This window comes from Chiloscyllium plagiosum, unplaced genomic scaffold, assembly GCF_037043375.1.
Source record: "Chiloscyllium plagiosum isolate Xiang-an unplaced genomic scaffold, Cpla_swu_hap1 HiC_scaffold_5, whole genome shotgun sequence".
Classification (NCBI taxonomy): Eukaryota; Metazoa; Chordata; class Chondrichthyes; order Orectolobiformes; family Hemiscylliidae; genus Chiloscyllium; species Chiloscyllium plagiosum.
Window position 1 is genome coordinate 5,639,008 of NW_028270143.1, and position 22,859 is coordinate 5,661,866.

The 22,859-nt window shown below is 40.7% G+C and overlaps 1 protein-coding gene across 5 annotated transcripts in view; it reads left to right on the plus strand.

The window, feature by feature from the left end:
* colq (collagen-like tail subunit (single strand of homotrimer) of asymmetric acetylcholinesterase) overlaps positions 1-22,859 on the plus strand; it is a 125,575-nt gene that overhangs the window by 60,827 nt on the left and 41,889 nt on the right. For all 5 annotated transcript variants that reach the window (XM_087986940.1, XM_043689504.2, XM_087986938.1 and 2 more), the window contains 5 exons: positions 436-498; positions 5,776-5,802; positions 6,938-6,982; positions 7,152-7,187; positions 17,625-17,705. In XM_087986940.1, coding sequence (XP_087843066.1) covers positions 436-498; positions 5,776-5,802; positions 6,938-6,982; positions 7,152-7,187; positions 17,625-17,705 — 252 coding nt within the window. The remainder of the gene's footprint in view (positions 1-435; positions 499-5,775; positions 5,803-6,937; positions 6,983-7,151; positions 7,188-17,624; positions 17,706-22,859) is intronic.

The following is a 22,859-nucleotide window of genomic DNA, read 5'->3' on the forward strand; positions in this document are numbered from 1 at the left end:
GGAACAGAATGAGCAAATCCTGCAGCACCAGGTCACCCCAAAGGACAGATGGAATGGATACATGGATCTAGATGGAAGAAGATGCATCCCACGCACCAATGCAGGGTCCATGGGCAGAGGATCTTCTTTCTTATGTTACGACTCACCAGGATTGCATTCTGGAAATCAAGACCCATTACTCCCACTGTCATCATAAGACTTGAAGATTCTTTTTAGAAAAAAAGAATGGGACTATCTGGGTAGCTCTTTCAGGAGCTGGTAAAGGCATAATGGGTCAATGGCTTTGTTCTGCACTGTAAAAGTCTATGATTCTATGATATGATTCTACTTTGTTACATTGAAATTACTTAGAAATATAGTCCAGGCTGTTTGTGTCATTATGATCCAGCAATTTAGTGTTAATTACAATGAGTAATTTCTGTTTTCTAACTTAAGGGTGAAATGGGTGATCAAGGATTAATGGGATTACCAGGTGCAAGAGGACCAATGGGCCCGAAGGTTTGTATCTGCCTTTCCTGCATGTGCCATTTAATGACAGAAATACTTAGCATATTGTTCAGGAATTGAGAGAAAGCAAGTGCCTGCAGCAGTTTGGAAATGAACTAGATTGTGCAGATTCGGACATTAAGTTCATTTGATGTTGGGTAAGATATGATTGTACCTCCAATAACTCTCATCATTTTTGCTTTAGACCATTGCTATAATCAAGCTCTTATTCCCTATGGATCAGAGTGTGCCTTTATACACACAGTATCTATTCATGAAATTGCCCAAGGAAAGAGCCTTGCCTTCCAGCGTGTTGTCCAGCTTTTTCTTAATACTCAGCTAGAAGAATAAATGCTTTATTAGTCAATGTAATTTAGGGTATAAATTTTGCCTCACTTTATGTAATTGTTTAGCTGTAACTTTAATTAAAGTCAGTACCAACAGATTTTATTTGGTTACGGAATGCCTTATTTATATTTCCATAAATACATACACAATAAAGTACATGAGGTTTTGCTAATTGTCATTATAAATCTGGATCATCATCTACAGTAGGAAGGGTTTATGTGACATTTTGTCTAAAGATCACAAAGGGTGGAATTTTATCAGTCGTGTGGGGATTGGTCGGTTTGTGGTGGGGCCTGTAAAATGGCAATGGATTATGAACCATCTGTTGTCAATGGTGGAGAATGAAAAGCCTCTTCCCCCTCCCCACCCTCTGGCATTGTTGGACTTTCCGTCTTGTGAGGAAAATGCAAGCTAATCCAAGATAGTCTCTGAGCTAACTTGAAGCAGGGTCTTTCTTTTTAATAACACTTTGTTTTTTGGGGTCAGCCCCAGTGGCAATGGAGACACCAAAGCAAGAGCACTGGTTCACTTACATCCCTGAAGGCACTTATTTCATTGGGAGGGTGGTGTGCTTCAGTGTCACTTCCTCCATGTGCAGTTCCAGAAGTGACCACTGCTTCCACTGGCGCCACTGAGTTAACTGAGTCATTGGCCCTTCAACTGGCAATTCCTGGGGTCAACCAGCCACTGTAATAGTGCATGCTATTCCTGCAACAACCAATTTAGCTTATCACTTAAAGATGTGGCACCTGGTTCCCACAGACTGCTAAAGTGGGGTTGCCACCCAACCACCCCTCTCCCACTTACCCTGCTATCAACAGGGCCCCTAACACAAACCAAATTTAGCTCAAGTCCCCTCTTAAATCTGTCCTTGTTCTCCTATGTTGATGAAAGTGCAGCAATGTCTACTTCCTCAGGAGGCTAAGGAAATTTGGCACGCCCACAAGGATTCTGATGAATTCTCTCTGGATGCATCACATGGTTTGGCAAATGTTCTTCCCAAGTCTACAAGAAGCTACAGAGAGTCATGAACACAACCCAATCCATCTCGCAAACCAGCCTTCCCATCCACTGACTCCATCCATTGACTCCATCTATACTTCCCGATGCCTCAGGAAAGCAACCAACATAATCAAACACCCTTCCCACCTTGTTTATACTCTCTTCCATCCTCTTCTGTCAGGCAGAAGGTACAAACGTTTGTACGCACATATGAATCGATTCAAGAACAGCTTCTTCTCCATGTTTTTAGACTTCTCAATGGACTTCTCAAATTTTAAATTTGATGTTGATTATGCTCTCTGTGCACCTTCTCTGCAACTGTAATGTTGCATTCTTTGCTCTGTTCTATTATTCTATGCACATTGTATGGTGTAACCTGCCTGGGTATGCAAAACAGAGCTTTTCCTTGTGCCAAGGTACATGTGACGATAATAAATCGAATCAAAATCTTGTCACCTCTACTCAAGACAATACTAAGGCAGTACAAGCTGAACTGATGATATGGGAAAGGCTGTCCCAGGTAATCTTCAGAATTAGCTAGTGTTTGTTAAATGACCTTGTAAGGATAAGAATGATCGACCCAATCCTAACCCAGAAAATATTGTCTCCAGTCAAGGTTATAAGCTGACAATAGTTGAATTCTATAATGCAACAATGCAGATCGCTGTCTATATTAAGTATTGCTACTCATGGCAGCAACTTTGTGTATTAATGTATCACAACAGCTAAATGCAGCCACCTCAGCTGTGAATTTGGGTTTCCTCATTGAGTAACTTATAACTGCACCTTCAGGAAAATTCTTCCTCACCCAGAACATGGTACTTACCCAAACACAAATTTAACGTGACCACTCACACTCCAGTGATAGATCGAGAAAACTTACAAAAGCAGCAAAAATAACTCAATCAATAGTTTCCAATGGGAAATAAATTTACACTTTACACAAATGAACAAAAGAAATAGCTACAGTTATATATTACCATACCACGTCATAGCTGTTCATATAGAAGGGAGTATTTAGTGGGTGGCCCAGTGGCTCAGTGGTGCTGAACAGTGCCAGGGACCTGGGTTCGAATCCAGCATCGGGCGACTGTCTGTGTGAAGTTTGGCATTCTCCCTGTGTATGCATGGGTTTTCTCCCACAATCCAAAAATGTGCAAGTCAGGTGAATTTGCCATGCTAAATTGCCCATAGTGTTAGTCAGGGGTAAACATAGGGGAATGGGTCTGGGTGGGTTACTCTTCAGAAGGTTGGTGTGGACTGGTTGGGCCAAATGATCTGTTTGCACTCTGTAGAGAATCTAATCTACTTTGAATTACAGATCCTTAGATAAATGGAACACACATTTGTGTAAAGTAAGATCCAACTAATAGGACAATCAATTAATTTGTTACTGGGTGTTGCTCAAGGGAGGAACGTTGGAATCTCCCTGCTCTTTCAAGAGTATCATGGGATTTCAAACACCATTACATTAGCCCACTGGATCAAGTTTAGCATCTAATTCAAAGGACAGCATCTTTAAAAACACAGCTCTTCTCAGTGCTGCGTTCATGACTGCGTACTTTAGGTACTCAGAGAATCAGAGAACGATCTGACATCTCAATAGGAATGAGAACAAACCTTACTTTGACTCTAACTTGGTTCATTTAATTTCAAGCTAGCTGCTCAGTTTTTTAGTCTAGACAGGAGACTTGTGAAAATCAGTATTAGTGACTGCGGAAAATCTCCTCTCTCAGTGATTATCATGAAAAAGAGATGTGGCATGGGAATATGTCTTAGAATTGGGCTTGAGCATGCTTGAATCATCAAAATATTTCAGTGCATTTCCTGAGTCATCTGTTATTCTGTTGAATCTTTGCTGGAACTTCCAGCAACATATTATGGTCTTTTGAGATTTCGAGATAACTTATTGAGGAAAGTGGATTAGGAAGAAACTAATCTTTCACTTAGTCAAAACCCGAGAAGCTAATGTACAGCAACAATCAGCTGCTCTTTTGAGACAGGTATAGCAGCTCTCTCTAAACTTGTCATGCAGCTGAGTGGCATCCACATGGTGCGGAAATCTATCTATAGTGCGCTTAATGGAAAAAAGACAACTTGTTCCTAAAGTCAAATGGAAATGAATTTTTTTTAAATATACGCACAAGTGGAAAGCTGATTGAAATATGATATCACAAAAGCCTGACACAGGAATTATTGATATAACAGACTCAAGCATAGCCGTTATATAGAATGTGTCATTGGCAAAATCGAAGAGCAGCTTTGTAATCTGTCAATATCACCTTTTTTAAAAATAAATTGCTACAAGCAACAACCCACAAAACCTGGGACAACATTTTATCTCAGTATCATAATGCTAATCGAGTTGTATAATTGATAAAAATAATATATATTTTAAATTAGTTAGAGAGCACAATGCTGAAATCCAATTATGGAGTTCAGATGATGTAATGAATTGTGAAAATGCAATTCAAGACATTTATGACTGACACCTGAACCCTGAGATTAGCTTACACTTTTCAAATAACTCCCTGGTATCTTACTATTAATAACCTAATATTTCAATTTAACATGGGGGAAGGGTTTGTGTATTAGTTTTAGTACCTTTTTGTGCTACCAGTGGCTGTCACAGCAGATTCCAACTGCGAATGTATTCAGTGTCCTTGAACCATAATGCAGCTCATATAAGAGAATTTGAATTTGGCTGGAATTTTACTGACTGGGAATAAAATTCTGTCCTGCAACAGCATAATAGCTGAGTTAGAAACTATCGATTTGCATTACTGTATTAGCAGGCTATGTCCATGGTTTCTAAAAATCGCCTGAAGTGAAACTATTCTCATCCATGTATGAAATGATAGTAGTAAACTGTATATGCTGGAAATCTGAAATAAAAACACAGGATGCTAGAGACTTGCTGAGTTTTTCCAGCATTTTCTGTTTTTATTTAAATTATGAGATGAATTTGTTTCTTTTTAAAAGAGCATACTTCAATCAGGGATTGTGCAAGTATTTCAGCGTAAGTCACAAAGCCCTTTAATCTCTGAACAGAACCCTATGTAGGGTTCTGCAGGAGCCATTTTTAGTAAAACAAATGCTCACAGGAGATAATCTTTTTGCATTGGTTTAAATATAACAAGAGCAAGTTGGTTTAATGGGAAGAAATTCTGATTGTGGTGCTCACCAGAGCCTCAGCTTTTCTCAATTTATATTAATAACTTTGATAAAGGAATAGAGTTGTATATCCATGTTTGCAGATGGCATTAAATTGTTAGTGTTACACCTCACTAGGGAAGCACACTGAAAATCAAGTTCCATCATTCACTGAGTCATCACAAAAGATAATGACTTTTAAAAGTATACAGAATTTTCCAATTTACATATCTTTCAGAGCCATTTTGACAAAGTATGGATCAAGTTTCTGACTTAACAAAATTGACTATTTATTGCAAATAAATAGAATGTAGCTACAAATAAACAATTATGAACTTCAACATGTAAATTTACAAGTTAAAACTCTAACCTCCTTATAAACTTCCCCTCTACATGGGCACACAGATAGGAAAAGTATATGGGCATTATGGCCAATGGTAAAAACTGAGAAAGCACTTCAGTGGTTCCCATTTCACAGGATTTGCTGAGATAATTCTGGGTGAAGAAGGGTCACTGCACCAGAAACAATAGTTCTGCTCTCTCTCCTCAATTGCTGCCAGACCTGCTGAGTTTCTCCAGCAATTTCTGTTCTTGTTTCAGATTTCCAGCATCGCAATTCTCTGTTTGGTTTGAAAAGTTTGTGTTAAATAATTGTATTCCTAAGATCGAACTGTACATCAGTGCATATGAAATAACAATAAAGTATGCAGATTTTTTGTCCCTATTTACAGTGAAATTTCTTGACTGAACATGAATAATTCATTGCATTTGTATTCCATTTTCTAGGGTATGATGGGACATAAAGGTGAAAAGGTCAGTAAACCATTAAACATGTTTGAACTAATCCTACAACACTCAATATTTAGGTTCTCCATAGTTAAAACATTGTAGCTTAGATTTACAGACCAAGAAATTCATCCCTAGTCAGTGATGGTTCAGTTCCTCTCTGCCTTTGGTGGAATATGCTGCTGATATTGATTTCAATTTCCCTGCAATAGTGACAGGGTAATTAATTCTCCTTACTACGCAGCTACCTGTGCTGTAAGTGATTGGCGAGTGAGGACTGAATTTGCTGTCCAAGTAAGAGCAACATCGGAATGTAGGACACTCTGTTCTTTGGGCCTGTATCACCATTTGGTAAGGTAATACCTGAAGTGGCTGTGCCTCAAGTTGAGTTCCCTGTCTTCACCCTCCAGCCCCCACAGCCCCAGCTCTTGACTCCTTGCCTTTCAAAACTCAATCTAACACTACCTCAAATAAATACAGTGACAGTACTTTATTGGGAAGTGAATTCCAAATGCTAACATCCTACTGAGATAAAGAAATTCTCTTCATCTCTGTCTTAAAAGGTAGCCATCTCAAACCTTTCTTAAACTGTGCCTGCCATTCAAAAAAGGGAACCATCCCCTCCTACCCACCACACCTTGTATCTATCTTATCAAGTTCTTCAGGATCTTAGATGTTTCGATAAGATCATTTTTCATTCTTCAACATTCCAGTGAGTACAGGCCCAGTGTACTCTAGGATTCTAAATTTCCTTCTAAGATTATTGCTGTCCTCCCAGGAATGAGGCAAGTATTGATGACAGCTGCTGTGGAGCATGCCCAGTACAGTCATAGAGTCATAGAGATGTACAGCATGGAAACAGACCCTTCGGTCCAACCCGTCCATGCCGACCAGATATCCCAACCCAATCTAGTCCCATCTGCCAGCACCCGGCCCATATCCCTCCAAACCCTTCCTATTCATATACCCATCCAAATGCCTCTTCCTTGGACTAACTGAACCCCAGCAACCTGTTAGAACTGTCAAGACAGGGGAAGGATAAACCTAGATAGCATTTTAAACACAGTGAACATTGTTTATCATTCTATCAGTCATTATGTTCTGAAAAGGATAGGTTAAAATGTGAAAAATAATGTATTCTTACAAAGTATGCTTTTTACAGGGGATAAGAGGTGAACGAGGTCAACAAGGAATCAAAGGAGAAATGGTAAGAACAATTTCCTTCTAATCTATAGGGTAGATGATGTCATAGTTTACATATATTATTTGCTGTATTTTGTTATACTGAGATTATAAAGTAGGAGATGAGCCTTAACTTCAAAAATGGAAGACAAATGTAGAAAGTTATTGACCTTCTGAATCTCTTTAAATTTCAGGGTGTTATGGGTCTTCCTGGAATGCTTGGACAGAAAGTAAGTACCCACTGTACAATGATTGATAAAATGATGCAGCAGAAGTAGGAAGCCATTTGGCACATTGTGCCAGTTTTGGGACCATTAGTAAAATATGGCATGAGGCCTTAGCAGTTAGCACGGCTGCCTCACAGTGCCAGTGACCCAGGTTCGATTCTACTCTCGGGCAGCTATGTGCGTGGGTTTCCTTTGGGTGTTTTGGTTTCTTCCCATAGTCCAAAGATGCGCAGGCTAAGTGGATTAGCGATGGGAATTGCAGCACTACAGAGATAGGGTAGTGGGTTGTTTCTGGACGGGATGCTCCTCGGACAGTCAATGTGGATTCAATGGGTGATATGGCCTGCTTCCTCACAGGAAAAGCTAGGCTAAACTTAACTGAATTCATCATTTTTAGCAAATCAAGTGACCTTAATATATCAAAAACTAAAAGCTGGTAGATAGAAGTTAGGAAAATAGTGATTGGAAGTAGAAAATAAATAAAGCAAAAGGAGACTACAATTTTTTCTAATTTTAAATTTATACCACTTAGTATCAAAAACAATAGGAATAAGTATCACCAACAAGTAGTCTACTTGATAGTCTGGAATAGTTATCAACATCTTATTGTTGTGCCTGGTTTTAAAAAAGCAGTAATTTTAATAGAGCTGCATTGTGCATGGTTCTCATTCATTTAAATGTGTCCAGGTTGTTTTTATTCAGGTAATTAAAACCTGTTATTGTTGCCAGAATAATTTGTGTGGAATATGAACATTTTGCAACGTTAATAAATTGAATTTGTGTTGTACTATTGTCACCATGCCCCATACTGTGATCCTCAAATGATGTGAAAGGTAGAGAAAGTTAAAAATCACACAGCGCCAGGTTATTGTCCAACAGGTTTATTTGGAAGCACTAGCTTTCAGAGCGCTGCTCCTTCATCGGGTAGTTGTGGAGTACAAGATTATAGTGTCATACAGTGATATATTGAACAAACCTGGATTGTTCAATATATCACTGTATGACACTGTAATCTTATGCTATAAATTCTGTGTCCTACAATCTTATCCTCCACAACCACCTGATGAAGGAGCAGCGCTCCGAAAGCTAGTGCTTCCAAATAAACCTGTTGGACTGTGATTTTTAACTTTGTCCACCCCAGTCCAACACCAGCTGGACTTACTTCCCATATCCGGACAGCATCAAGAGCCACCTTGCAAATAAAGAAAATGTGTGCAGATACTGCAGTGAGAGGAGAGTGATTTATAGCTATGCACAGCTTCAGGCAAAATTGCTTACTATAAATTTAAGACATAATCCTCAGAGAAGGGTGTAATCATTTTTGCTGTGCACACGGGTTGCCTTATATCATTCATAATTATAACCATTTGAGATTTCTCCATTTATGTAAAGTAAACAGTGCCGAGGTGTTGCTGCATGGCAGCTCTGTGTGTGGGCACTCTCTCCTTAGTGCAACATGTCTTCCAGGATGAACAGACTGAAATGCCTGCAGAGATAATCTTATATATCAGCTTGTGACAGATGCTTGTGATGTATTAACACCTAAGCAGATTTCTTCAGGCCTAAAATCTTTATTCTGACTCTCCTGCCTACTGCACCAGGTACTCTGTTTCTCTTAAGTAGGATTTCTACCAATCCTATAAGGTGTGTGCTTCTCTGTAGCTCTTCCCTCTAGAGCTTTCCCTATTTTGTCGTCATATCTGGTTTCCCTTGGGCCACAATGTTCCATCCTTCATGAATATGGCTGAGTTTTAATTACCTCAGCTTTCAGCTCAATTCCAGCTGTTTGAATGTCTCATTATTGACATTTGTACTGCTAGTTGAGATTATTGATTCTGCTGCTTTATTGAATGGCCCGCTGTGTGAGTGATGTACTGCAGCTCCAGCACAACAGTAAAATGAGAAATTAACTGTCATGCTTGGTAACTCAGAGAATTAAGCAATATGCAGTTAGCTCCTCAGTAGTGCTAAAATAACTATTTCTAAGCTTGTATCTTACGACACTATTATGCCTGTCTTTTTCATCTTCAGCTATGGAAAGTATTTGTTAATACAGGCTGATTCTACATGATCTAAATATTAGCAATTTCCCAAGATCCCCAAACTCTTTACCTCCCACGAACCATATGTATATAGTTACTGGTTCAGTGTTCTCCATCCCACACACTGCCCCCCCTCTCCCCCCCCCCCCCCCCCCCACCCCCCATTTGGGCCTTTCCATGTGGCAGAAACAGCAAAACACTCTGCGACTTCAAATTACAGATATGTCAAACTAGCAGTCAATTCCGCATTCTCTGCTGCTGTGGAAATGACAGCAGACATGAGGCAGGGTTAGAAATGTTTCCACACTCCGTGGCAAAACAATGGAGTAGCTACCTAATTAATTACAAAACTTCAGTAAGTAAAAGTGGTAGCCCTGCTAATAGTGCTGGAGAGACAGTACTCCAGGCTGGATTGTAGACCTCACAAAGGAAGAAAAAAAGCCAGACAGCAGGGTTTTAAAAGGCTTTGAAGATTTACTTTGAGCCCCATATTAGTGTTAATTATGAATGTATGTGTCTAACATCAGAGTTGAAGTGAAGAGCATGAGTATTTATCAGTATGTGCTATACTGGGATATCTAGCTGGATCCTAAGTGTGGAAAAATGATCTCTACTTGGAGATAGGATTGTGTTAGGCATAAGAAATGCTGCCATGTGAGCATGTCTAATGAGATAGGAGCAAATTATTCTCAGGGTGGGGGGAGGGCCTGGTTAGGAGAGGGACACTGCTCTAATTGCAAGGAGCTGAATCACTGCATACAAGTGTTTAGCTTGAAAAATGCGAGGCAACCCTATAAAGGTCGCTGCTGGAGAGATGCCACCTGATTAGATTGACAGACCATTCTGCGCCATGCAACAGGTTGCCACTGTCAGGTCTGAAGGAGATGAATGGCTTGTGACTGTTAGAATGATGACTGCAGAAGGAGAGCATTGAGTTGATATGATGTGTCAGATAGACACTGGTGCTTAATGCATCAGGAAATTCATAGACCTCCTGCATGAAATGGCTCACGATGGTAACCAGAAATGCATCTGTTGAAAGTAAGGTTGAGGCACTATGATGTAATGATCCTGATGCCTAGAGAACAAATGAAACTGAGAACCCAAAACAAATGGGAAGAACAGAGACCTGGGGTTCCGATTGTAGACATTAAGCAAAATCCATTCACCTCAGCTGAAGCAAGGCCACAGCTTGGATTAGTAATGCTAAACCTTAATCCTAAATTTGCAGCATTTCATAGATGACTAAGCCATTGATTACTGAACAGATCCTTGAAGACCACAAAATGTTTTTCCATGTTATGGACGTTTTCCTCATAAATTTTATCTTTGAGTAAATCAGAATGTGAGATCCACTCAGTGTCTGTTGAGGAGAGTTCCAGTTACCCTCAACTTTGGCCTGGGAGATAAGATAGAGGAGCTGCAAAAGTAGGAAATAATCAAGAAAGTGACACCTCCTAAGGAATGGATTAACAGATTGTTAGCAGTGCAAAAGCCTGAAAAATTGAGGATCCAAAGGACCTCAATGAAGCTTTGAAGACAGCTCACTACCCCCTGTCAACCACTGAATAAACATTGCCATTAATAACCAAGGCAATGGTCTTTATTACCCTTGATATAAAGAATGGCTACTGACAATTGAAGCAGGATGAATTGCCCTTTCTAAATGACATCCTGGAAGCCATTTGGGAGATACAGGTGATGTTAGACATTTCCACTACTCGAAAAAAGTATTGATGCAGTCAACACAAAGTAGACAGCGATTTTCCCAAGGTTGAAGCTGTTGTGTGTGATCTGTTAGTCTGTGTATGTCAAGAAATAGTAGAAGGATCTATTGCACACCATAATCAGAATGTAGTGCAGCTGCTAGAGAGAGCTCACCAAATGCGCCTGGAGCTGAAAAGAAAGATGGTGCAATTGAAGATGCCTGAAATCAAGTACATAGATCATGTCTGAAAATGTGTTGCTGGAAAAGCACAGCAGGTCAGGCAGCATCCAAGGAGCAGGAGAATCGACGTTTCGGGCATGAGCCCTTCTTCAGAAACGTCGATTCTCCTGCTTCTTGGATGCTGCCTGACCTGCTGTGCTTTTCCAGCAACACATTTTCAGCTCTGATCTCCAGCATCTGCAGTCCTCACTTTCTCCTCCTACACAGATCATGTACTGACAGCAAACGGACTTCTCCTGGATCCAAGCAAGGTGGAGCTCTCATAGTAATGCAATAACCAACAGATGTGAAGGCAGCGCAATGACTTGTTGAATTTCTAGCAGGTTTTTGCCTATTTTGTCATTGCCTAGTTTGGAGTGTGAGCCTTTGTGTAAGTTCACTGATAAAAGCACGTAGTGGTATTGGGACCAGGAACAAAAAGCGCTTTTGCTAGAATTAACCAACTAATGGCAACAAAACCAGGGTTGAAGTACTATAATGTCAATGATGAAGTTGCCATGCCGTGCAATGCCAGTGAGACAGGTCTTGGAGCAACCTTTGCGCAGTAAAGACAACCAATTACTGTACATTTACATTCAGTGTGTTAATGCAAACCAAGCAATGTTTGAGAAAGTGTGCCTGATTATTATCTTTGCTTGTGAGTATTTTGATGAATACCTGTTTGCAAGAGACAAAGTGAAAGTGGAGACCAAAAAGCCACTTCACAGAATCTTTGTTAAATCATTTCTACCTGCTCCAAAGCCTCTGCAAAGTCCCTGCGAAGAATGGTTCATTCTTTGAAGAGATATTACCCCTGGACATGACATAAAAACAAGATTAACCTTGCCAACATGCTATCAATAGCAGCACTCCCGATGAAGAAAGTCGAGATGCTAAAACAGAATGCTAACATTTTCAGATTCAATGAGAAGCAATAGCTGGATATGCTTTGGAAGTCTTCAGTGAATCTGAAAGGAAAGTGTCTTGTTCAAATCAAGCAATTCATACAACAATTCAAAATTCTCCATGTGGTGTATGTCATGTTGCAAATATCAAGGTCATAACTGTTACTCTAATAGAAGGTTTGAAGATTATGTTATTGCTTTCGATAGCATCTTTAGCAAAGGAACTGGAGTAATTATCCCTGCAGTGAGATATTGAATTGCAAGCTATCAAGGATTTGAGTTTGGTATAAGGAAGGTTGTACTGGTATGAGAAGTATTCTTCTGGGCAAACTGTGGGTCGTGATATTAAGGACCACATCAGTTCGTGCAGTGCTTGTAATAACTACTAAGCTAAGCAAATGAAAGATCCAGTTATCACTCATCACTTCCCAGCTGGACCACAGATGGATCTTAGAGTAAACATCTTCACTCTCTCACAGAAGCTGATTATCTTCTCAATGTCCATTACTGTTCTGATCACTGGGAGTTAGGTCAGCGAATGTTAATGATTACCAGTGAAACTGTAGAATGCCTGACACCAGTCACTAAGATATTCATGGTGATGAGTGACAATGGCAGTTATAAATTCAAACATTTCATAAAGGATTGGCAAATTCAACGCCGTATATCATCTCCACGCTGTCCTCAGTCAAATGGAAAGGCTGAGATGGATTTGAAAATCACTAAATGGATCGTAAAGAAATCTAGCAAACCATCGCAAACATATACAAGGCAATCCTAGAGCTCCAAAAGGGAATAAATAGCAATACTGTGAACAGTTTGGGCTCCTTCCAAACCCAGGACCAATTCCATTTAGAAGTACAAAGGCAACAGATATAAGAGAACATCACCACCTGCAAGTTCCCCTCAAGCCACTCCCCATCCTGACTTGGAAACACGTTGCCATTCCATCAGTGTTGCTCGGTCAAAATCCTGGAATTCTGTCCCTAACAATATTGTGGGTCTACACACAGCACATGGACTGCAGTTGTTCAAGAAGGTAGCTCACCACCACCTTCTCAGGAGCCATTAGAGATGGATAATAAATTCTGGCCCAACCAGAAATGCCCACATGCCATGATTGGAGAAACAAAATACCAGTGTTGGAGGCAGTGCAGAGAAGGTTCACTAGCCTGATACAAGGTATGGAGAGACGATCTTATGAGGGGACATTGATCAGGATGGACCTGTACTTGAAATTTTGAAGAAGGAGAGGTGACTTTATTGAAACATAAAAGATTCTTTGGGGTCTTGGCAGAATAGTTGCAGATAACTCGTTTCCTTTGTGCCCTTTCCTTTGGACCAAAGGGCATAATCTCAGAATAAATATTAATACATTTAAGAAGCAGATGAGAAGAATTTGTTTCTGAGGGTAGTGGTATTCTGTACTGCAGAGGGCTGTCAAGTCTGGGTCATTAAGTATATTCAAGTCTGAGATAGTCAGATCTTTAGTCAGTAAGGGAATCAAGGGATACAGGAAAAAGGCAGGAAAGCAGAGTTGAGAATTTTCAGATCAACCATGGAAGGGTTGATGGAGAAAGGGATGGGGGATGTTTGGACAGTCCTGAAGAAGGGTACTACCTGATACGTTGACTTCTCCACCACCTGATGCTGTCTGGCTTGCCGTGTTCTTCCAGCCTCCTGTTTGTCACCTTTCACCTTAGCACTCTACAGCCTTCTGGGCTTGGCAGTGAGTACAACAGTTTGGGAAAAAAAAACCCTACCTCTGTCTCCATTTTGTTTCCCTTTTTAGCTTTTTGCTTCTAGTTATTTCTTAGTTCATTTTCCTTTGCTTTTGTATGGCTATCATCCTGTCTTCAAACCTCGTCTCCCCTGCGCTCCCTATAGTTGGTTCAGGGTGAGCCAGGGAAGAGGGGGAGAAGTTGGGAAAACCTGAGGAGTCTGGGTTTCTGAAGCTGGCTGGGTAGAAATGCTGACTCTGGGCTTCACCACAATATCCACAAATAAAACCAAAAGAGTAAAGTACAAGACATTCTTTTGGCCCTTGCACCTCAGCCCCACTCATTTCCCATGCCATGGAGTGACCTCTACCCATCCTTCATGTTCCTCCATACCTTTTGCCCCTCTGCACATCCCCATAGTGCCCACCCCTTAATATCTTATGCCCCATCACCTATCTCAAACAGCCTTCATAACCCAAATCTCCTCTATCGATCCCCATGGCCCCTCAAATGCTTTCATACTTCCACCCTTCCTTCATCTAAATGTCAATTCACCTCCTGTTTCCTCATACCTCAGCATGCAGGAGAGTATCACCATGAAATGGCACCATGTCTGGCGACATTAGACACTTTTCACTGTACTCTTGTACTTGAGTATACATGACAATAAAAGTCTAAATCTAATTCTAAAACATCTAAAATGTGGAACTATACTGTTTGGAGTTTGATATTGCAATGCAAAGTCTGACGTGTATATGTTTTGAAACAATAGGATGTGCTTGACAACCATAAGCTGTTCATAGTCATCTGGATCTAGAACCTAGATACAGAGTTAAATATGTGGGAGTGATAAGAAGGGAAATTACGGCTAATAACTGGCCTGATGCCCTTGAGTGAAAGGCAGACCTGGCGCCAGTGTAGGAAAATAAGGTGTCTAGCAGTGTTCAACTCCCAAACCCAGGACACCAAATTCAACTGTAACAAATCCACACGTCAATTAGCTCAGTCTGACTTCCACTGTTATGTTCTTGGTGGCAAAACTCTATGAGAGCTGCTCACTGTACTATTGTATTGTTTATGTAATGACATTCAATATAAAACTTAGAAAAGTTCCATAATTCACAATGCACCTCTGAGATATATCCTGCTTACTATAAGACATGTACCAATGAAACACATGCATAACAATAAAATAAATGTGCCCTCATCATTTCTCAAATATGTCACATATGAAACAATTTTAAAGAAAGAGCAAGCAAATAAAAGACAGAGTTTAATGCTTCCGTTTGGTAGCAGGGACACCACTCTAATTCCCATTTAAGTTCAGGGTTGCTTATGGGCAGCCTTCCTGTTCTGATACTAGTTGAAGCAATTAAGTGGTCACTTACAGAGTCATAGAGCTGTGCAGCATGGAGACAGACCCTTCGGTCCAACACGTCCATGCCAACCAGAAATCCTAATCCAATCTAGTCCCATTTGTCAGCATTTGGCCCATATCCCTCTAAACCCTTCCTATTCATATACCCATCCAGATGCCTTTTAAATGTTGTAATTGTACCAACCTCCACCACTTCCTCTGGCAGCTCATTCTATAGATACACCACCCTCTGCGTGAAAATGTTGCCTCTCAGGTACCTTTTAAATCTTTCCTCTCTCTAGCTTTGTGCCTACTTAATAAGCTTCTTCTGCTGCTCCTGATATTTAACTAGTGGCAGGCTGGGAGACTAACAAAAGAACTCTGTTGTATATGTCTATGGCCTTCTATGGGAGGCAAGGCAAAAGTGAGGACTGCAGATGCTGGAGATAAGAGTCTAGATTAGAGTGGTGCTGGAAAAGCACAGCAGGTCAGGTAGCATCCGAGGAGCAGGAAAATCGACGTTTCGGGCAAAAGCCCTTCATTCCTGATGAAGGGCTTTTGCCTGAAGCATGGATTTTCCTCTCCTCAGATGTTGCCTGACCTGCTGTGCTTTTCCAGCACCACTCTAATCTAGACTTCTATGGGTGGCAGGGTGGTGACCCCCCAGTTAGACACTTTCCGTAACTGAGGAACCCAGTATCAGGAAAGGATTGTCCACTGTGTGCCTCTCATTGCCCCATCCTCTGACCACACCCCACACCTCCACCACCCCATCTTCCCTAGCCGGCAAACCCCTCCACAGAAACTCCCTTGTTTGTTTAGCTCCAAGAATCTATGATGAATCCTGGTGGAGGCCTAAGAGTCTTCCTGGCAAAGTCCCCTCTCCTTCCAAACCTGCTAGTAACAGAGGTCAGAGGTTGAATGTTCTCCAGGGTGGGATTTTCATTCTGCTTAGGTAAAAGCAGGGGCAGCACAATGATTCAGTGGTTAGCACTGGTGCCTCACAGCTCCAGGGACCTGGGTTTGATTCCACCCTCGGGTGACTGTCTGTGTGGAGTTTGCACATTCTCCCTTGGTCTGTGTGGGTTTCCTCCGGGTGCTCTGGTTTCCTCCCACAGTCCAGGTTAGGTGGCTTGGCTGTGTTAAATTGCCCATGAGGTCCAAGGATATGCAGGCTAGGTGGATTAGCCATAGTGAAATGTAGAGAGGTGGGTCTGGATGGGATGCTCTTCGGAGGGGCAGTGTGGACTCAATGGGCCAAATGGCTAGCTTCTGCACTGTGGGGATTCAATGTACAACATTTCAATGTAACCCAGGGAATTAAGTTTTGCCAGGAAAGTTTCCAATGCATATTAGGGAGTTAAATCCTTTCGAGTTGGGGACCTCAGGAACAGGTGGGATTTGAACCCAGGTCTCTTATCTCAGAGGAAGGATCACTACCAGTGAGCTACTATAGCTGTGTATATTGGTTCAAACATAGACAGGTAGGAAAAGTTTCTAATCCTCAAACTGTAGACAGTTAAGGTTAAATCAGTCAGGAACCAGCAACTCATAGAAAGCAACAACATCAATTTGTTTGTCGTGGCATGAGTAAGGATCATTCAACCAGCTATAAAGGAAGTTAATCAAATCAGAGAAACAACTTGTCTAATTTATTTGACTGTCATGTTTCTCCTAGCCAGCCGACACTGAAAGCATACGGTTGTATGATATAAGAAACATTCCAAACTTAAATAATTCACACAAACCTATTTAAAACTGCACATACAGCTGCCCAGGAACCTTTGGAAGATGTTGAGGCTCCTTAAAGGGTCATTGGCTTGAGACTTGTACCAAGTATCCTTTGGTATTCTCTGAGATATTCAGACACCAGAGGTTTGTAATAGTCTTTCTTATCTGTGACTTAAGAGTGTGGGTGTGGGGGGTGAGGCGGGACAGGGAAAGGTGATGGGAATTCTTGTGTATAAGTTAAAGTCGCCATAGCATTATCAGACCATAGGCTACTCTCTCATTAGAGAGTGACAATGGTAGCGGTTTATTCTGAGGGTCACCATGCCTCAGACGAGGGAAGAGGTTGAGAAGGAGAGTCCTTCATGGACCTTCAGCCAGTGTTGGAATTGAACCCATGCTATTGGCATCACTCTGTGTCATAGCAGCCAAATGAACCCCAATTCTTGTGGAAAAAGTATTATCGATTACCATTTGGGAAAATTTTGCGCCAGCAGGAACTGGCAATTTGGTTTTACAAATGGTGGAAAGTGTAAATTATTAAATACGCATTTTCAAATTACCAATAAGAAGACAAATGGATGTAACTTCAAAATCCTAGATTTCATGTGGTGCTCAAAATATGACTGTCAAATACTTTCCTTGAGTGTTGTAGTTAAAAGAACACATAAGAATTCAGGTTTTACAAATGTTAACAAAACTGTGGACTAATAATGACATATCAAGAACCTAACGTTTTAACATAATATCTTTCATAAAGGGTGAAATGGGTCCAAAGGGAGAATCTGGAGCCCCTGGACACAGAGGACCTGTTGGCAGACCTGGAAAGAGAGGAAAATCTGTAAGAGTATTTTTCCCATCTATCTATTACTTTGTTTCCTATTTTAGGTTTATATTTTGGATGACAATTCAAGTTTTGTGGCTGTGCACATGGTTAAAGTTGTATGAAGGTGTAAAGAACTGAAAGGTTCATCCAATATATCGATATCACATGAACTTGCGTGGGAGAACATGGGATTCAGAGTCAGACCTAACATTGAGATTTCCCCCATAATCTCAACAACGATGGGCAAGCTGTTTTTTTCAATGGGGGCCTGAATGACGTGGGCCATTGCCAGATATTTGGCAGAATCAGACACTAAGTGCAGAGAGGCCCACCTCAACATTAAGATCATCTCGCTCTATCTTTGATGCTGTTCTCGAGCATTGTGGGAAATTTCTTGCTAGGTAGTAGTGTGATGCAGTTAAGTGGGGGGAAGTGATTGAACGTTAATCACCTTGTTCGCCAACCAACTTCCCATACTAATATTCAGCTTCTATCTTACAAACTTCCCCGAACAAACTAGACATCGGGAAAACCCAACATGGAAACCATTAGTAGGTTCACCTCGGAGTTTGCTCCCAAGGATGTCAGTGTTGTTTACAAACTGCAGCTCAGGATATTATCCATAGACACCAGCTGCACGCACTCTTGCTTCAAAGGAAATTGGCATACAGCATTCAGCAACCTCTCATAGCACCTCACTGATGCACTGGCAGTGTGCTCTGGAAGCACAGACTTGCACTGCAGGGTGCTCTGGCAACTGGCATTGAAAGGATGTTGCGAGGACACAAGGTGCATCTCACAGTTGCTCAATTTCTGTCTTACTGTTTGCTCAATTAGTGCCTCCCTGCATGTCTGTATCATATACATCATGCTATGCTAATTAGTGCAGTCGCAGAAGGAAGCAATTTGTCTTGCTGGTCAGCAGAACTCAGTGAATGGGGCGGACATCTTGCTGCATGCAGTGTGCTATGTCAATCTTACACCAGCTCTATGGACCAACAGCTTAGCAGCAAATACACAATGCACATGCAGCAAGTAGACAGCCATATCTCCAAAACTTAATGGATAGTCCTCACTAGAGTCCATGCTGGAACTGTTCATTCAGACAGTCCTGCACCCTCAGATGTCAGTCCACGTGATTGGCCAAAGTGAGGTGTGAATTTGTAGGATGGTGGTGGGGTCTTGGTCAGCGTGTCCATCCCTCGGCTGAAATAAAATAACAATGATCACAAAATTATTAGATTCCCATAAGACCCATCTAATTCATTCATTTCATTTGCTGTCTTTGTAGAGTCAGGCCTACAAGTTATTAGATGCCTTGTCAAGTGGTTGACTCTGAACTGTCATTAGAAATAGCATAGCCACTCTGTTAAATTCACAATGAATAACAAGTGTTGATCTTGGGGATCAGAGTGAGAGGAATTTCCCAGACAACATACAACCACAATCTCCTTCCCACCCTGTGACCTGGTTTAGCACATGCAATGAATTATTCTAACCTGCTATGTTCTAATGCTCATTTAGACTTTGTCTTAATATTCAAGCATACTAAATCCCCATTTTTTTATAATAGTCACCTCAGAGTAATATCTCAGTGAAAAATTGTCTGTCAATTCTCAATAAGGAGGCATCTATTCTAAGATCTCACATGAATCATCTCTCACATCTTCAATCCCTTTTAACTCTCCAGTGAAGAGTAATGTCTCAAATCTCAGTGCACATTATTCTATGTCAAACTCTAGTGAATTTTTTTCACTCCAATATCGGTGAAAAACAGTTCAACTGTCAGTAAAAATATATGGTGTTAAAAATAGCTGTAGAGTGTGGCTAGACTTTGATGGACTACTTTTGAGAAATTCAATTTTAAAGTATGGGTGCTCATAAACAAAGTCATAAAATGAGACACCTTGGATTTTATATTAATGGGCAAGAAGGATAACAATAACAATTTTGCTTGATAACAGTCAGGTATGTCATTACAGAAAGGGCATTAAAGCCATGGATTACATACAGCAAAAGATCACCACAGTGATATGAGTGGAAACCTATGGTAACAAGAAGAGACTTGAGTCAGAGAGATTATTTACAATGCAGCATGGACAACTAAGATGAAATTTCTTCAGTGTTTATACATTGTCAATGATCTTTTAAGGGGTGAATAGGGAAAAGTTATTTCTTCCAACTGGGGAGACAGTGACAAGACAACACAAATCTTAAATAATCCGTAAGAGAGTGAAGAAAGTGATTTAGATAAACATGTGAAGCAGAGGAAGACAGAGGATTAGGTTTTTTTATAGATATTTTTATTAGAAATTTAACATTTTTACAAGTTTACAAAAATAAACAAAACTCTCAAATACAAACATTGATATACAATTAAATCAAATATACAATAGCCAAAATTTAACAAAAGAAAAAAAAACCGAAAAAGAAAAAAAAAACTCAACTGTCTACTAATCTAACCTACAACTAACCAGAATGTATATTTAAGTCTCTTACATGCTCGGAATGTGTTAACATCAAATGTAATAAAACCCGTATTCGTGCGGGATTCCTCTCCTAAGGCGCCCCAGACCAGCCAGGTTCGTAATCTCAATTAAATAAAAGCCCTTGTTAGGATAGCCGAAATATCTGTATTTATGTAATTCAAGAAGGGCTGCCATATTTTATAAAATAATTTGGTCTTTCGGTGCACCATATTTGTAAGGAAGTCAAGGGGAATACATTCCATAATTAATCGGTGCCAATTTGAAAGCCCAGGGGGGGGCCTCAGCCACCCAGTTCACCAAAATATTTTTCCTTGCACAGAAAGAGAGAATAGAAAATAGTCTCTTTCCGTACATGTCCAGGGAGGGAAAGTTCGAAAAGCCCAAAAGGAGAGATACAGGGTCCACTTTAATTTCCGTTCCTAAAATTTCTGTCAGGGTACTTGCTACTTTAGTCCAATATCTACGGATCTTATGACAGGTCCATAGGCAATGTACAAGAGTGCCCACCTCTATTTTGCATTTGGGACACATTGGAGATGCTCCTGCCTTAAATTTTGCCAATCGAACCGGTGCTATATGGGCCCTATGAAGTATCTTCAGCTGGATAGCCTGGGTTCTGTTACAGATAGTAATTCTTCTAGCGTTTTCCCAAATATCATTCCATGTTTCTATAGAGATTTCTAGTCCCAAATCCTGATCCCATGTTTTATGCAGATTATCCATATCTCCCGATACTTCATCATGTAGTAAATGATAAATAGTACTGACGGAAGATACCCCCACTGGTCGTAGGACACTACATTCTCTATCTGATTTATAAAGACTATCTAATAACATAGACTTCTTCTGTATATAGTCTCGAATTTGGAAGTATCGAAAGAGGTCTCCATTAGGTAATCCGAATTTCTGACGCAGCTGTTCAAAAGACATCAGGACCCTATCTTTAAATAGGTCCCCTAGACATGAGATACCCCTTGATCTCCAGAGTTTAAAAGTGGCATCTGTAAACCCCGGTTGGAATCCCCATGCTCCCACTATCGGTGCATAAGGGGATGTTTTATGTGAATTACCCTCATTTTGCCGCATTATATTCCGAGCCTTAATTGTGTTTAGTATTATAGGATTTTTACAGTGATCTGTAATGATTTTCCTCTTGTCTGAAAATAAAAGGTTAATAAGTGGGTATTTTACTTGAGAGGCCTCGATGTCCAACCAGATTGATCGTGGATCAGACAAGACCCAATCAGCTATGTAACTTAATAGGGAGCTTAACTGATATTTCCTAAGATCTGGGAAGTCCAATCCTCCCCTTGCCTGTGGAAGCTGTAGCTTCTTCAGCTTAATGAGGGGTAGTCTATGATTCCAGATAAAGGAACCCAGCCAGCCGTATAATTTACATAAAGCCATCCTCGGCAGCATCACCGGAAGCATTCTCATAGGATATAGGAGACGGGGCAGGACATTCATTTTAATTAGTGCTATTCTACCCAGCCAGGAAATTGGAAGGTCTCCCATCGCTGGAGGTCCTGCCTTATCCTTTCCAGTAAATGCACAAAATTTGCCTTATACAACTGACCAAATACTGGGGTAATAAAAATGCCTAAATATAAGAAGCCCTCCAGGGACCAACGAAAGGGAAAAAGGGATCCGTCCACTAAGTGGGGTGTCATAGCAAGGTCACCTATTGGCATAGCCTCCGATTTTGAAAAATTAATTTTATAGCCTGAGAATGCGCTAAATGTATTAATAACTTGGATTAGGCGAGGTACGGACATCAGAGGATTACTGAGGAATAGAAGAACATCATCTGCATAAAGGGTAACTTTATGTATACCTGTATCAATCCTCGGGGCCATTATATTAGGATCAGCCCGTATAGCTTCTGCTAGTGGTTCAATTATTAACGTAAATAACAATGGCGAGAGGGGACATCCCTGACAGCAGCCCCTACCCACACTGAAGCTATCCGAACCTAATCCATTGGTAACCACAACTGCTTTGGGATCACTATACAATGTTGAGACCCATTTGGTAAACACCTGTCCAACACCAAACCTTTCCAATGTGTAAAACAAATATGACCATTCAACCCTATCAAATGCCTTTTCCGCGTCTAATGAAACTACTATTCCTGGTATCTTTCCCTGATGACAGGCTTGAATCATATTCAAAACCCTTCTAATATTATTGGATGATCTACGGCCCTTAATAAACCCCGTCTGATCCTCAATTATGATATGTGGCAGTACCCTTTCTAGTCTCAATGCTAACGTTTTAGAAAGGATTTTAAAATCTACATTTAGCAAGGATATTGGTCTGTATGACATACAATCTTCTGGATCCTTTCCTTTTTTAAGGATAAGAGAGATATTTGCCTCTTTCAGCAAAGGCGGGAGACAGCCCTGACTTTATGCATAGTTATACATGTCCATAAGTGGACCAGCCAATATTTCTGTAAATTCTTTATAGAATTCAGTTTGAAAACCATCTGGGCCCGGTGCCTTACCGCTCTGAAGTTGCCTAATTGCATCAAGTATTTCTTAGACTGTTAGAGGAGCATTTAGGACCGATACCTGTTCCGGAGTTAGGCCCGGAAAGGCCAAATTTAAAAAAAATGACTGCATCCTCCTAGTCCTGTCTTCACAATCCTGCGATTTATATAACTCAGAATAAAATTCTC